At 46.2% G+C, this 15,648-nt stretch overlaps 4 protein-coding genes across 4 annotated transcripts; 2 read left to right on the top strand and 2 right to left on the bottom strand.

Moving 5' to 3' along the window:
- Positions 1–895: 895 nt before the first annotated feature.
- Positions 896–3,997, top strand: LOC135342721 (uncharacterized). The gene is made up of 3 exons (XM_064539557.1): positions 896–922; positions 1,024–1,358; positions 1,396–3,997. The coding sequence occupies exons 1-3, from the start codon at positions 896–898 to the stop codon at positions 1,580–1,582; spliced, it is 549 nt and encodes a 182-aa protein (XP_064395627.1). The 3' UTR covers positions 1,583–3,997.
- A 3-nt stretch (positions 3,998–4,000) lies between these two features.
- Positions 4,001–5,600, bottom strand: LOC135341551 (uncharacterized). Its single transcript, XM_064538139.1, has one exon. It carries the CDS (start codon positions 5,598–5,600, stop codon positions 4,788–4,790), a length of 813 nt encoding a protein of 270 aa, XP_064394209.1. The 3' UTR covers positions 4,001–4,787.
- A 2,259-nt stretch (positions 5,601–7,859) lies between these two features.
- LOC135341632 (uncharacterized) lies at positions 7,860–9,720 on the top strand. Its single transcript, XM_064538240.1, has one exon. The coding sequence runs from the start codon at positions 8,065–8,067 to the stop codon at positions 8,560–8,562; it is 498 nt and encodes a 165-aa protein (XP_064394310.1). The 5' UTR covers positions 7,860–8,064; the 3' UTR covers positions 8,563–9,720.
- Positions 9,721–11,711: 1,991 nt separating this feature from the next.
- LOC135342714 (uncharacterized) lies at positions 11,712–12,973 on the bottom strand (the record flags this gene model as incomplete). Its single annotated transcript, XM_064539547.1, has 1 exon — positions 11,712–12,973. A coding segment is annotated over exon 1 (1,119 nt), but the record flags the coding sequence as incomplete, so codon positions are not given.
- Between the last annotated feature and the right edge of the window lie 2,675 nt (positions 12,974–15,648).

Here is a 15,648-nt window from a genome sequence, read left to right as displayed (position 1 = left end):
CGTTACTAAGGCTTGAATGAAATTTAGGGGTCAAAGGTCGCACCCACGGCAGCTCTTTTTATACTCAAAACTCGCTCTGAGATCCGGAAGTTGCTAATCCGGTAATTAAAGCCAACATGCGGGCCTGGGTCAGGCACTGATAACATTAATTTTATTCATTGCCAACATTTCATGTAGATTATGTAGAGATTCATAATGTTTATTATTGGAAGTGAAGTCACGTGTCCAAGGTACTAGCTGCGGGTCAGGTGGCACCGGATGTAATTTTGCAGGGGGAGGGGTTCGGGTTAAAATAACAAAAGTTAGGGTGTCGGTGCCACCTGATCCGAGTAGGTTGTCATGATTATGTTTCCAGCTGGGGAAATTAATATGTGCAAAACTGCCTTAGCTATGCTGGCCACTCTAGAGGTAGGCTATGTTGTGTATCTCAAGAATGCATCCTAGTACTTAGCTATGAGATGTTCGAAGCTTGATCTTAGCTTCTTCATGTCCGCATTTGTAGTTCTTCTTACAAAACTGCCATGACGGGCTAATTAGCATAATTGAATTAAGCTAATCAGTTTTTTAGAAAAAGAAAACATTGAGCTTCATTTTGCATCATTTTGATGCAGCAAACACTGTATATTACAAATAATACAGCAGTATGAACATAGTGTAAATTTTGGTATTTAAGGCTAGACCCGGGCCTTAACTACCCAGAGCGAGCAGGCAAGGTCACCGAGAAAGATTTCGCCCATGCTAATCAGGACGATCTGGCTTAGTTAGCATTATATTTATCTATGTGTTGATTGATCATTGTTGCATTTATGTTGACAGTGCATTGTTACAGCCTAGGGGTAGGTCATTCGTGTATATCCTCTGCAGGCGTGTACCAGTACATCGAGGACCTCATGGCATGCATCTCACCTCACTCCCAGGTGCGGTATGTGTGGAACCAAAAACTGGTTAATCACCCGGACCAACGGTTTCGTGGTTACATTACAGAAGGGGGCTTTAGGGTAGGTGCTGTCCGTCTCCACCCAGAAGCAATTCGAGACTACTTGGCGACGAAGTGCGCAGCTGGGCGAATCATCGGCCCCCTCCCTCGAGCACTTCACCCGGGGGTTCATACGAACTCCGGGGGAATGGAGGTTGATTGTGGACCTCTCATCCCCAGAAGGGGCGAGTGTTAATGACGGCTCACTGAAATATGCCTCAGTGGACGATGGATTGGGAAGAGGCGGCGAAGGTGGATGTGAAAACACCACATTGCCATTCGGTCTCAGGTCAGTAGTAGCGGACGCAGCGGAATGGATTATTCGCCAAGAAGGGGTTAATTTTATCGTTCATTATCTTGATGACTACATGGTATTGGGAGAGTGACGAATGTACCCGCTCGTTAGAACACCTGCTTAGAACGTTTGAGGATCTAGGTCTCCCAGTAGCACTCCCCAAATTGGAAGGACCGTCCACCTGCCTAACCTTCCTGGGTATTGAGATTGATACTCGATCACTTGAGATTTGTCTATCCGATACCAAACTCCGAGCATTACAGGATCTGATCCGATCATGGCTGGGGCCGGGAATCATGCGAAAGACGTAAACTGGAATCGCTAGTTGGCCATGCCTGCTGCGTGGTCCGGACCTTTATGCTGCCTTCGATTGAATCAGTCATACAGATTGTAGTATCGTGTAGATTTGTTGTCATTAATTTTGACTTTTAGACATAAAGACTCATCATTGTAACAACACCAGAGTATTTATACAAAACACCAAAACAGTTCCTAGAAGGTTCTAGATCTATCTAATAACAACTAGCATAGTACAAACAATCTACCAGAACATTCTAGAATACTCTACTAAATACATGATACAATTAGTTCACATTCCACATCCCCCTTTCTCTGGGATGGAATTACAGTCTCTCTGGTGGGTGAATAGCTGTCCCAGTTCGGGATCTGGTTTAAATCACCCTCGTAGTTGTAATCGGGTCAGGTTCTTCGGTCCTGTTATCGGAGTGAGGTATTGGGTTGAGATGACTCCTGTTTCTCCTAATTTCTCCACTGGGTATACTTACAACATAAGATCGAGGGGTAGTTGTAGAAGTCACAATTTGTCCAAGTATCGGTTGGTTTCCTGTAGTAACCCACACTTCTGTTTTGTCAGGGAGTGCTGGGAGTGACTGGGTCCTGTGGCGGCAATCAAAATCTTCCTGTCCTTGAACTCTTGATTCCTTTTGTGAAACTGGTTCAGGTATTTCCAGTCTGGGATAAGCAAGTCTTTCTGAATAGGCATGTTAGCTCGTATTCGTCTCCCCATCAGCAATTCAGCTGGTGAGAGCCCGCACCAAGGGAAAGGAGTTGACCTATAACTTAGTAAGGCCATGTTAGGGTCTTCTGCTTCTCGCAACAGTTTCTTCACCGTCTTCACTGCTCTCTCTGCATGTCCGTTGCTCTGTGCATAGTGAGGACTGCTTGTCAAATGGCGGGAACTTGCGAAATCTTGAAACTCTCGAGATGAGTACTGAGGTCCATTGTCGTTCACTAGGGTTTCCGGAATTCCATGACGAGAAAATATTCTATTCAGAACTTCAATGATTTGTCTGGAGGTAGTTGTTGGCAGTTTGACAACTTCTGGGTACCTTGAGTAATAGTCGACAACTACAATATAATTATTGTGCACCATCGAGTTGAAATAGGTCAGATGATACTTTTTGCCACGGGTAGTCAGGAAGTGGTGTTGGTATCATTGGTTCACTGAAGTGCTTCGAACATGTTGAACATTGCTTAACCATGTCGTTGATGGTTTTTGATATTCCCGGCCACCAAATAGAGAGTTTGGCACGGAGACGACATTGTTGAATTCCTTGATGTCCCGTGTGAATCTTTTGTAGGGTCTGCCTTTGCAGTGCTTTTGGGACTACAATTCGTTGGTCGTAAAGCAAAAGTGTACCATCGGGTATCATAAGGTCACCACGAGCTTTCCAGTAGGGTTTGATATCGGGAGTGATTTCACTTTGATTTGGCCAACCATGTTGGCAGTAGCTTGCAACGGTAGAGCAAATAGGGTCAGCTGCTTGGGCTTTCCTATATTCGTCGAGTCTTTCTTTGCCAGCTGGAAGATGAGTAATGCATGCTACTATCGTCTCCTCTTGTAATCTGGTGTCATTCTCAGTGGTTGCTTCAGGTGCTCTTGATAAAGCATCGGCTGTGTACAAATATTTTCCAGGAACATGCTCAATTGTGTACTGAAATCGTGCAAGTCGCAATCGAAATCTTAACACTCGGGGTGGAAGTTTGTCGAGATCTTTCGAACCTAGTAAAGGTACTAGCGGTTTGTGATCTGTTTCAATATGGAATTTCATTCCCAATATGTAGCTTGCAAACTTCTCACATGCCCAGGTGATAGCTAAAGCTTGATCTGAGCATATCGTTGCTCTGTTTCAGACATTGACCTGGAGGCATATGCAACTGGCTTCCACATGGAATTGTCTTCTTGTAGTAAGACTGCTCCCAACCCGTATGCTGAGGCATCTGCAGAAACTTTTGTTGCTGCTAGTGGATTATAGAGTGCCAAAATTGTCGGTCTTGATAGCTCTTCTTTGAGATCTGTGAATGCTTTCTCTTGGTCATGTCCCCATATCCAGGCTGTTCGTTTGCTAAGTAGCACTCGAAGTGGTTGGGATAATTCTGCTAGTTTGCTCGAAAACTTTCCCAATTGGTTTGCCATCCCCATAAAGCGTCGTAGCTCAGATACATTGGTGGGGGGTACCATATTCCGAATAGCTGATGTTTTATCTGGGTCTGCTCGAATCCCATCAGCATCTATCACATGACTGAGGAATTTCAATTTGCTCTTCTCAAACTCGCATTTGCTTACGTTGAGTGTGACTCTGGCTTCTTTGATCCGTGTTAGAGCTGCTGCAAGTCTCTCGTCATGCTCGTGTTTGTCTTTTTCGAAGACTAGCACATCGTCAATCAGACAGAGAACTCCTTCCAGTCCTGAGAGTATGTTACTCATTCGTTTCTGAAAGTGTTCCGGGGCACTTGATATTCCAAATGGCAATTTGTTAAAGTAGTACCGACCAAAAGGAGTAATGAAAGTCGTCAAGTGTCTTGAGGTCTTGGCTAGCGGAATTTACCAGAACCCGCTGTTTGCATCCAGTTTGCTGAATACTTTAGCTCCTGTCATTTGAGCCAGTGTGTCATCCACTTTCGGCAGTGGATGTACTTCCCTGAGTACATGCTCGTTTAGTGGCTTGAGGTCGACACAAATTCGGATTGCTCCTGCCTTCTTTGGCACCACGACTATCCCTGCACACCATTGTGTCGGTTTGTCCACTTTGGATATGACGCCCAGAGATTGAGAGCTCCTCCTTCACCTTTGGCCTTAGAGGTAATGCTATGTGTCTGGGAGCCATGAGTGAGTAAGGCTTAGCACCATCTTTCAGTTTTATCTCATACTCCTCTCCTAGATTGCCGAGACCTTGAAAAACAGATGGGTATTTCTGTATTACCATAGCTTGGGTGTTGTTTGGTCCTTCGACAGTGGCGTCTAACCTGACTACAAGATTCAATGCAGATATAGCAGGTAATCCAAGCAAATTAGTCTTCAGACCATCCACTACAAATATGGGCTGTTTCGTCACGACGTCTCCACGAGAAATTGATGCCACGAACATTCCCTTTACTTTCAACTTGATTCTTGAAGGTCCATATAGAGCTTTGCTAGCTGTTGTCAGCTGCGGCTTCTTTAAGTGTCGGTAAGTATCCATCAATATCGCTGTGACCTCCGCTCCTGTGTCCATCTTAAACGAGGTTGTTTTCTGATTTACTTGAACCTGTGTCCAGATAAGCTGCATCCATGCCATTACCACTTTCCAACTCGGATACATTCTTGAAAAAACACTGTGCACTGTAGTGGCCTTTCTTCTGACATGTGTGACATGTAGCCTCCTTAGCAGGGCATTTCTCACGAGTGTGTTGGCCTCTCCCACAGCGTTGGCAATTAGACTTGGTTGGTACTCGAGGGTTTGTTGAGCTTGGCTTTTTGGCCTTCCATTGTTTACGGAATCCTTTTCGTTGTCGAAGCTGGTCTAAGCTTGATTCGTCCTTTACTGTTCCTTTAAGCTGTTCTCCCACTGCCTCTTGTTGACGTACCGTCTTTTTGGCTTTGTCCAGAGTGAGCAGTTGCAGTCGCTTTGAGAGTGCATTGTCATGAATTCCCACTACTAGTTGATCACGGATCATCTCGTCCTTCATGTCGCCGTAGTTACAGCTTTCGGCTAACTTGTACAGTTCCATTATGTACTGTTCCATCGTCTCTCCACTGAGTTGGTTCCTTTGGTTGAATCGTGCCCGTTCAAAAATCACATTTCTTCTCACTTGGAAAAAAGCGTCGAATTTCTCGAGAACAGTCTCATAGACAGCACGCTCCTCTGCGGTTACATTCGTAGATGATAACACCGCATCTGCTTCTTCGTACAGAAGAGTATTAACTTGCTTTCTGGCACTGTCGTCTGTCAGAGAGGACGCTTCTCTGAACTGCTCAAACCGGCGTTTCCATCGAGGCCAGTCATCGGGGTTGCGAAAGTTAAACGGTTGTAGACGTAAGTGGGCCATAGTTCACCGCTGCTACCATGTAGTATCGTGTAGATTTGTTGTCATTTGACTTTTAGACATGAAGACTCATCATTGTAACAACACCAGAGTATTTATACAAAACACCAAAACAGTTCCTAGAAGGTTCTAGATCTATCTAATAACAACTAGCATAGTACAAACAATCTAACAGAACATTCTAGAATACTCTACTAAATACATGATACAATTAGTTCACATTCCACACAGATCAGACCTCTTCTGGTGGCATACCTTTCTGGCTCCCTTTAGATCGGTGGACAATCGGCCGGAACGATTCACGGTGTACACGGACGCATCCGGTTTTGGGGCCTTCTGGTCCTCGCGGTGGTTCCAAGTCAAATGGGAGAGCGAGGCCATGTCGAGGTGGCCGGAACTGGGGGTAGATAGCTGCTCCCGATTGTATGGGCTTTAGCAATTTGGGGGAAGGACTCGGCAGTGACGGTCTACTGCGACAATACGGGAGCAGTAGAATTCGGGGAATAGCAAGATACCGATTCAGGGTGGATTTAATCGCGGTACACGTACCAGGGGTCTTGGCTGACGCCATTTCTAGAGATAACGTGTATCTCCCAGGTCCCAGCGGCCAGCCAGGCACAGTACAGACTGCATCCGACAATGGTGTCCCTCCTAACGGACCAGCACCTGGACTGGCTAGCTCCCACCTGGAGGGAATCGTTCGAAGCTTGTTTTCCGCCGGTTTAGCTCAGCGGGAATACCGGACCGGTTCAAATAGGTACCTAAAATGTTGTAGAACAGCAGAAATTACCCCTTTCCCGGCATCAGAACAGTCTCTTTGTGGCACATTTGTTTGTGGCAAAGCTGGCTGCAGTCCAAATCGCCCTCGGTATGGGAAATCCCAGGGTAGAGGCAATGCCTCGACTGGAATACGTTATCAGAGGAGAAGAAGGCGATCTCCTGCCTACCAATTACGCCAACGATTCGTAGTCTACCAGTCTGGGAAAAGATGACCTGCCAGCCAGATGCTGTAATGCTCCGGCTTCTTGAGAGCAGGTGAAATCATAGTTCCATCGGACGTTGAGTACGACGAGAGTGTGCACCTGTCGTTCGGCGTCGATGACCCTAGATCAGGCATCGAAGACGGACCCATTCCGCCAAGGTGTGTCGGTAGTGGTCGGAAAAACGGATAACGACATATGCCCAGTGGCAGGGTTGGCCTATATGGTATCAAGAGGTATGGTATCAAGAGGATCACTTCAGGCCAATTTATTCAATTTATTGACGGTAGAGGTTCATCAAAACGGTGAGATCAGCCTTGTCGATAGCAGTATGCTGGACACAGCTTCAGAATCGGGGCAGCTCATTAAGACGATGGGCAGGTAGGAAAGCTCGGCTTATCTGTTGTATGTTCGCACTCCCCGGGACCAGTTGTGTACCGTCGCTAGAACTATCGGTCAGCAGTAACGAAACTGTTCGGAACTTGTATAATGCTCATTAGTCATTATAATTTCATATACACCTTATCTGAACTTTGTAACAGTGGTAGGTACTAGGCTTGGGGTCGGGTAGGGCTCATGTAACGAGCCACTCCCTTTTGGGGTGGTTCTGCTGACCCCTCTCCCCAAGCGAACAGGATGTACCTAAGCTACTAGGGTGTGGTTTTGGGAACTAACCACTTGCGGTTGGTGGTTAAGCTATACATGGTTAATAAGTAATTATAAGAGCACGGAGTAGCCGATTAATGTGATGTGTTAGTTGGGTTGGTCTGAAACCTTTGTGGTTTGTGATGGTATATTCACGTGTAAGCCTAGTCGTGGGTTCAGCCCAATTAACTCCAATATAAAACTTCTCGTAGATACATGGGTTGTTTTGTGACTGAGTGAAATCCATCTCCTTCAATTGAGCTGTGTTCCAGCATCGCGGTCCATAGATGCTCTTCTTGTTTACAGACGTACTGCTCCTTTCCATTTACCTCAGGTTGTTTCATGAACACTTCTTCCTCAAGAGAAAAGCTTGAGTCCATTCTGAACAGATAGAGCAATGAGGACACGTAGTGATTCTTTTCTAACCACTGGGCAGAATGTTTCATCGTAGTCTGTCCCATATTTCTGAGTGTAGCTACTAGTCTCGCCTTGTATCGTTCTACTGAGCCATCAGATCCAGTCTTCTTCTTAAACACTGTGAGGACAAGGCCTCACAGGACATTGCTAATCATGTGGTAAACCACAAGTACTATAGTGAACATTCTAGAACAGCATGTGTTTTGTTAGTAGAACATTCTAGAACATTTTAGATCATGTGTTTTGTGAGTAGAACATTCTAGAAACAGGTCTTAGTATTTAAGTGTTTGAGTTTTGTATTTGTTGAGTGCCTTCGAACTGACTGTGAAAACTGTTATCTCAAGTACTCTAAATCCCCGATCCCTCACATTTGGTGGCAGCGGTGGGATCGCTAGTGCGACAGATTTTCCACTGACCTACAGTTCATGACTACTAGATCAGGACGACTCTACAAGATGTCTAGCAATGAGGGAACAGATGTTACATCTCTCCGGGAGATGATGCAGCTGATGCTAGAGGACCGCAGAAAGAGAGATGAGGAGATAGCACAAGAGAGACAGAGACGAGAAGAAGAACTAGCTGCCGAGAGAGAGCAGAGAGAGGAACAAAGGCGACAACGAGAAGAAGAACTAGCTGCCGAGAGAGAGCAGAGAGAGGAACAAAGGCGACAACGAGAAGAAGAACTAGCTGCCGAGAGAGAGCAGAGAGAAGAACAAAGACGTGCTGAGAGTGAGCAGAGAGAGGAACAAAGGCGACAACGAGAGGAGGAACTTGCTAGAGACAGACAACTGCGGGAGGAGCAGTTTGCAGAGGAGCGCCACCAGTTGAAGGAACAGATGGCACTGCTTCAGAGGCTTGTGATTGACAAGACAGCTCATTCCCCAACTAGCGAAAGCAGGCCCTCACTGAAGTTGAGTCTGTAACGAGCATATATAGTTTACTGCAACTAGCTAGTCAGTTTCACTTTAGCCAATGTATATCAACACGAGGCGAGGTCACTGAGTACAAAAGATGATGTAATGCTAAATATCGTGACATCTTTTTTTTCCCCCAAAAAAACACATAACTAAACGATACATAACCAAATAGATGACATAAACAAATTAACATAATGGTCCATAGTAAAATAATAGTGACCCATAATTCTAATGACTACATTTAACAATAAAGGTAATAACAGGCTACGTAATAACGCGTACTTGTGTTCTGTCCTATGCTGGGACATAGTTCATGAACCAATCTGGAGATTTCCGATTTCGTCCAGACCTGCGTACAGGTTTGGGTATGTTAGTTTCTAATTGAGGGGACACATTCCTTGTGGTATCGTTCGGGGCAGGTCCCTGTTCACTACTTGGCTGCTCTTCTTGGACTATAGCTTCTGGGAGCTCAATCTCTCGAGGTTCCTCAGTTTGAATCACTTGACGGCGGTTTCGTCTGTACTCGTGACCACCTACTTGGACTTTATAGCTTCTGGGGCCAACTAGTCCTGTGCAGACACCAGCACTCCAAGTTTTCTCTCCAGGTAAGCGCAATCTCACTGTGTCTCCCGAGGTCAAAGGTGTTAGTGGTTTGGTTTGACGATTGTAATAGAGTTCCTGACGTTTTTTCTGCTGGTTTATTGCTTGCGTGTCCTCCTCTGTTGAGTACTGAGGTTGTAATAGTGCTCTGGTTGTGGGAAGGAGTGTTTTGCATCGGCGACCAAGGAACCGTTGCGCTGGGCTGGTGCCTATTCCTTCTGTGGGTGTGTTACGCCAGTCTAGTAGAGCCTGGAATTCGGATTGGCCAGCTTCTCTGGCCTTGGTAAATAACCGTTTTACAGTCTTGACCGCATTTTCCGCTTTCCCATTCGATTGTGGGTAGTGTGGGGATGATGTGGTGTGTTCGAAACCCCATTTCCTTGAAAATTCTGCGAACTCTGTTGAGCTGAATTGTGGGCCGTTGTCTGACACCAACTCTTCAGGCACACCCCACCTTGCAAACATGGCCTTCAACGGCTTGGTCACCCCATTTGTATTGGGTTTGCTAACATTCTCGACTTCAACGTAATTACTAAAGTAATCACTCACCACAAGTAATGTACGTCCTTTTAGCTCACATAAGTCGGCTCCCACTTTTGACCATGGTCAGGCTGCAAATCTGTGCTGCTGGAGAGGTTCTTTGCCTTGCATGACTCGGTGACTTGCACACACATCACACTTCGATATGTATTCTTTGAGCTCCGTCGACATTCGTGGCCAATACATTGTTTCTCTTGCCCGTCTGAGGCATCCCTCCACTCCAATATGAGTAGTGTGGACCAATTCAATCATCTCCTTCCGTAACGCCACTGGGATCACTAATCGTTGTCCTTTGAAGATCAACGAGTCTTGCACTGTCAATTTGTCACGAATGTCATAATATGCATGTATGCTCTCTGGTACCTCCGATTTCGTTTCGGGCCAACCTTTTAAAATGGTGAGTCGCAACACGTCCAAAACGGGATCCTCCGACGATGCTTGCTTCAAACGTTCTATTCTGTCAGCAGGAATGGCCAATGTGGATGTGTGATCCACTTCCTCTAGTTTCTGGATGAACTCGCACACATTGACTTCTGGTAGGTATGCTCTGCTCAGTGTGTCCGCCAAATACATCTCCGGGCCTTTCTTATACTTCAACCGGAGGCTATATTTTTGTAACCGAAGTAACATTCGTTGAAGCCTATCTGGTGCTTTGTTTAACGGCTTGGTAATGATCGATACCAATGGCTGATGGTCTGTTTCGATATTAACTTGTTCTCGACCGTAGATGTACGCCTCGAAATGATCGCAAGCAAATACAATTGCTAGCAATCCTTTTTCTATTTGAGCATACCTGGTCTCTGTTTCGGTAAGTGCTCTTGATGCATATGCTACCGGCTGACCATCTTGAAGTAGGGCAGCTCCAAGGCCAGATTGTGAGGCATCACATTGTAGTGTCACTTCATCTTCCAGATTGTAGTACCGCAAGACTGGTGCACTGGATACGGCTTTCTTCAATGACTCTAAAGCATTTCGTTGTGCCTGATCCCACGTCCATTCGCTGTCTTTCCTGGTCAAATCTCTCAATTGTTTTGTGATGTCTGACAAGTGAGGCAGGAACTTGCCCAAATACTGTGCAAGTCCTAATAGACGCTGCACTCCGGCAACGTCAGAAGGAGGAGGCATTTCTTGGATGGCCTTCACTTTGTGGGGATCCACACACAACCCGTCAGCCGTGGCCACATGACCAATAAAAGGTACTTCTGTTAGCCTCAACTTGATCTTTTTGTCGTTCAGTTTCAAGTTTCGCTCTTCGCATCGATTCAAAAAAGCTTCTAGATGTTTGTCATGATCTAGGATGGCGGCTTCAGTCGTGTCCCCGTAACCCACTACGACGAAATCATCAGCCACAACTTCCACTCCCTCCAGCCCCTCAATTATCTCGTGCATTTTCCGCTGGAAAACTTCTGGGGCCGAACAAATCCCAAATGGCATTCGTTTCCACCGATATCTCCCAAATGGAGTGTTGAACGTGGTGAGTAGAGACGATGGCATGTCCAATGCCACATGCCAAAACCCGTTTCTTGCATCCAAAACCGTGAAGAACTTTGCCCCATGGAGACGAGTTGCAATCTCTTCAATGGTGGGTAACGGGTAGTGCTCCCGCTGAATAGCATTGTTTAGTTCCTTTGGATCCAAACACAAACGTAGCTTTCCATCTTTCATGGTCCGAACCACCAACGAGCTGATCCAGGGAGTGGGCTCTGTCACAGGGGCTATTATGTCTTGCTGGACTAGGACGTCGAGTGTCTCTTGTAAGCGACCTCTCAATGCAACTGGAACTCTTCTGGAAGGGTGTTGCACAGGGTCCATCGTTTTATCGAGCCGGATGTGGTACTCTCCTGCTACTAACCCCACTCCTTCACCAAAACTTTTGGGGTGTTTTTTTAGGATAGTGTCTTGGTCCAAAGGGCTGCCTTTCTCGTTTACTGAGAACACCGTGGCATCTCCTGTAACTGGTTTGTTGAGGCCATCGTTGTCCAAATAATTATGCGACAATTTTCATGCCCACACAAGCTTTCCTTCCTAGTAATGGTCGGGTAATTCGTCTTATTGACTAGTTTGCAGGCTAGCTTGTACTTGGAACTTCCACGTGAGACTTCGATGGTAGCAATACCGTACACGGGAATTTGAGTACCTCCATACGCAATGATCTTCTGACTGGTGGATTTGACATTTCTTAGGTTGTGGTCTTTTGTTGCTTTCTTGTATAAGTCTAACGGGACTACATTGCACTGCGCTCCCGTATCCACCTGGAAGCGTAAGCAGTTTCCGCTCTCTAGTTTGAGTGTGACCAACTGAGAGTCATCTATGCCTGTTCCTGGCACTCCTGTTTGCAAGATTTCCTCTTGCTCGTCTAATGTTTTGACTTCCTTCAGAGTTTGCCTACTTCTGCATTTCACTGCAAAGTGGTTTGGTTTACGGCACTTATTGCACGTTTTACCATAGGCTGGACATAGTTCTTTCTTGTTGAATTCATGTTTTCTACCGCAATTCCAACATTCTCGGCCACTGCGGCCCTCTTGGTTCGTTCGTTCGACTTCTGACTTGACTGCACATATAGTGGCTCCTGAGTTTCCGTCCACTTCTTTCATCTGCATCATCATGCTCTCTGCGGCACGGCATATTTCATCGGTTTTCCCCAACGTTAGGTTAGACTCTCGCAATAATCGCTCTCGTACTTTTGGATCTCGGATCCCGAAGACCAATCTGTCTCTTAGTATCTCGTCTGGAGTGATAGTCTGGAACTCACAGCTTTCTCCTAGCTTTCTCAGGGCTGTTCTGTACTGATCATATGATTCACCTTGTTCTTGGGACCGACGGTTGAATCTATACCTCTCAAAAGGAGTGTTTTTCCGGGGCTGACAATACTGTTCAAATTTGGCCAGCACTGGTAGTATCTTGGCCTCGTCATCATCTACCCAGTCTGTGAACGTGGAGAATACTTCGCGAGCTTCTTCTCCAATTACAGTGAGTAGAGTTGCCACCTGAACTGCCTCTGATTTGGTGTTTAGCTCCGTTGCTAGTGCATAGTTAGTCCATGCTCGTTTGAATTTTTTCCATTTTTCTGCTGCTTGGGTGTCATGTATTTCCAGAGTTTGTGGAGGTGGTAATATATAACCACCTGTTGCCATTTCTTTGTAGTTGATCCCGCCGCTGCCACCATGTAACGAGCATATATAGTTTACTGCAACTAGCTAGTCAGTTTCACTTTAGCCAATGTATATCAACACGAGGCGAGGTCACTGAGTACAAAAGATGATGTAATGCTAAATATCGTGACAGAGTCGTCTCTTAGATGCAGATGATATCGAGGCTTTTCTCATCACCTTCGAACGTAGCATGGGAGCATACGAAGTGGACAAGTCAAGATGGACATGCCTACTTGCACCTCAATTAACTGGCAAGGCACAGCAGGCTTATGTAGCTATGGCGGCTGATACAGCCAATGACTATGACCAGTTGAAGAACGCGATACTGCGGAGATACGATATCAATGAGGAAACATACCGGCAACAATTCAGATCACAGAAGATGAACACTGGAGAATCGCCTAAAGAGTTGGTCACCCGACTCACAGACTTAGCAACCAGATGGACAAGAGACTGTACTGACATCGCCCAAGTGATCGACCTCATGGTCAGAGAACAATTTTTAGAAGGTCTTCCCGAGGATGTACGCCTCCATGTAAGTGAACGAAAGCCAGAGACCAGTGGGGAAGCAGCTCAGTTTGCTGAGGACTACATCCAGGCTCACCGCACCATGGAGCGTAAATTTACTAAGAGCGAAAAGACACCCCCAGGAAATTGCCCTAGATGTGGACTACTAGGTCACTGGGCCCGAGACTGCCCCAAGCCAAGACAGGAGAATACCTTTGTACCAAGACGAGAACCAACCTGTTTCAACTGCCAAAAGAAGGGACACTTCGCTAACAAGTGCCCTAGCAACCCAAATCTGTTTTGTGATGAACGAAACGCTACTTTGACGTCCTTCAACCCCAACGAAAGGATCATCCGACGAGGTCTCGTGGAAGGAAAGCCCGTTTCAAATTTGATTTTGGACACTGGAGCTACCAGGACGCTGGTCCGGTCCGACCTCCTGCCACCCTCTATTAGGATGGAGGGTGAAGTTACAATTAGATGTGCTCATGGTGATGCTGTCACTTACCCCCTTGCAGATATCAAAGTATCCACAGGGTCAAAAGAATTTCTGGTGCGAGCTGGAATCTCCAACACTCTCCCGGTACCAGTCTTACTTGGCCGAGATATCCCCGGACTATTATCTCTCATTAATGGCACTACAGACCAAAATGAAGAGGACGCCTTCCTCGTCACTACTCGGGCCCAGGAGAAGCGACAGCAAGAGACTGAACAAAAACTCCAAGAAAAAGAAAAGGAATCAGGGGCAGTAGCTAAACCCCTTGAGGAGCAAATGGTGCAGACAGAGCCCCAGTGCGAACCCTTTGATAGCCTTGACGAATCCCTCTTTATCCCAGGAAGGGCCAAAGAAATAAAAAACCAGAAGTCAAAAACGACAGCAAAGGCTGGAACACGCTCGTCAAGCAGACACTCATTCTCTCGAAATTACTGCAGCTGACTTACAGAAACTACAGGGTGCCGACCCTACCCTTGAGACTGTTCGAAAGATAGCAAGTGGTGAATCTGGTTTGGCGGGGAACAAATTTTTCGAACGAGATGGAATATTGTATCGCAAATACATCCCCCCTGGAAGCAAAGAAGAATCTGATACACTGGAACAATTAGTTTTACCGAGTCAATGTCGTCAAGAGGTGTTGAATCTTGCACACAATATACCCCTTGCAGGCCACCTGGGAAAATGGAAAACAGCCCAGCGTATCCTTCAGCGATTCTACTGGCCAGACGTGTACAAGGATGTTGCTGACCACTGCAAGAGGTGCCCGGAATGCCAGAAGGCCTCTCAGAAACGTGTGCATCGAGCCCCACTTATACCTCTACCGGTGATGGAAGCACCCTTCCAACGCATGGCCATGGATATAGTGGGACCACTACCACGAAGTCGAAGCGGGAATAAGTATATCCTTGTCATCTGTGACTATGCTACTAGATACCCCGAAGCGATTCCCCTCCGAGCGATCGATGCAGAGACTATTGCCGAGGAGCTGGTTAAGTTCTTTTCGAGAGTGGGCATACCAGAAGAAATTCTGACAGATCAGGGTTCGAACTTCACATCCAAACTGTTAGCTGAAGTATACCGGCTTCTACATATCAAGCCAATTCGTACCAGTCCGTATCATCCTCAAACAGATGGACTTGTCGAAAGATTCAACCAAACTCTCAAAGCTATGTTAAGGAAAACGGCTAAAGAAGAAGGCAAAGACTGGGATCGGCTAGTACCCTACCTACTATTCGCGTACCGAGAAGTTCCACAAGCTTCTACAGGATTCTCTCCATTTGAACTCTTGTATGGAAGGCCCGTGCGAGAACTACTCGACATTCTCCGAGAAACATGGGAAGCGAGCCCTAAAACTGACGAAAGTGTTGTCTCATACATCCTATCGATTCAAGAGAAACTGGCAAAATTGAGTGAACTTGTGCAGCAGAATCTCCAAAGAGCGCAGAAGGATCAGAAGACCTGGTATGACCGACATGCCAGGAACCGAGAATTTAAGTCTGGTGATGAAGTCCTTGTACTACTGCCTACATCAACCAGCAAACTGTTAGCTGAATGGCAAGGTCCTTACTCCATCATCAAACCAGTTGGCAAAGTCACCTACGAAGTTGATATGCACGATCGACGAAAGCAAAAGAGAGTGTTTCATGTCAACATGCTCAAGAAATGGGAAACTCCAACTGATGTTGCAATGTTCAATGACGAGGTTGACCCAAGCGACGAAATCGTTTTATGGAGAGATGCAACAGCAAAACAACAACCAGTCATAAACAGCAGCCTTACCCCAACTCAGCTTCAAGA

The sequence above is a fragment of the Halichondria panicea genome, chromosome 1 (genome assembly GCF_963675165.1).
Source record: "Halichondria panicea chromosome 1, odHalPani1.1, whole genome shotgun sequence".
Lineage (NCBI taxonomy): Eukaryota > Metazoa > Porifera > Demospongiae > Suberitida > Halichondriidae > Halichondria > Halichondria panicea.
The sequence above is the reverse complement of the archived record's forward strand: the minus strand, read 5'-3'. Positions and strand labels throughout refer to the sequence as shown.

Bases quoted from the DNA above. Each gene is read 5' to 3' on its own strand.
- LOC135342721 (XM_064539557.1), top strand. From the start codon at position 896: ATGCATCTCACCTCACTCCCAGGTGCG. The intron at 923-1,023 runs GTATGTGTGGAA...GTCTCCACCCAG, and splicing joins TCACCTCACTCCCAGGTGCG to AAGCAATTCGAGACTACTTG. The intron at 1,359-1,395 runs GTGACGAATGTA...ACACCTGCTTAG, and splicing joins GACTACATGGTATTGGGAGA to AACGTTTGAGGATCTAGGTC.
- LOC135341551 (XM_064538139.1), bottom strand. From the start codon at position 5,600: ATGGCCCACTTACGTCTACAACCGTTTAACTTTCGCAACCCCGATGAC.
- LOC135341632 (XM_064538240.1), top strand. From the start codon at position 8,065: ATGACTACTAGATCAGGACGACTCTACAAGATGTCTAGCAATGAGGGA.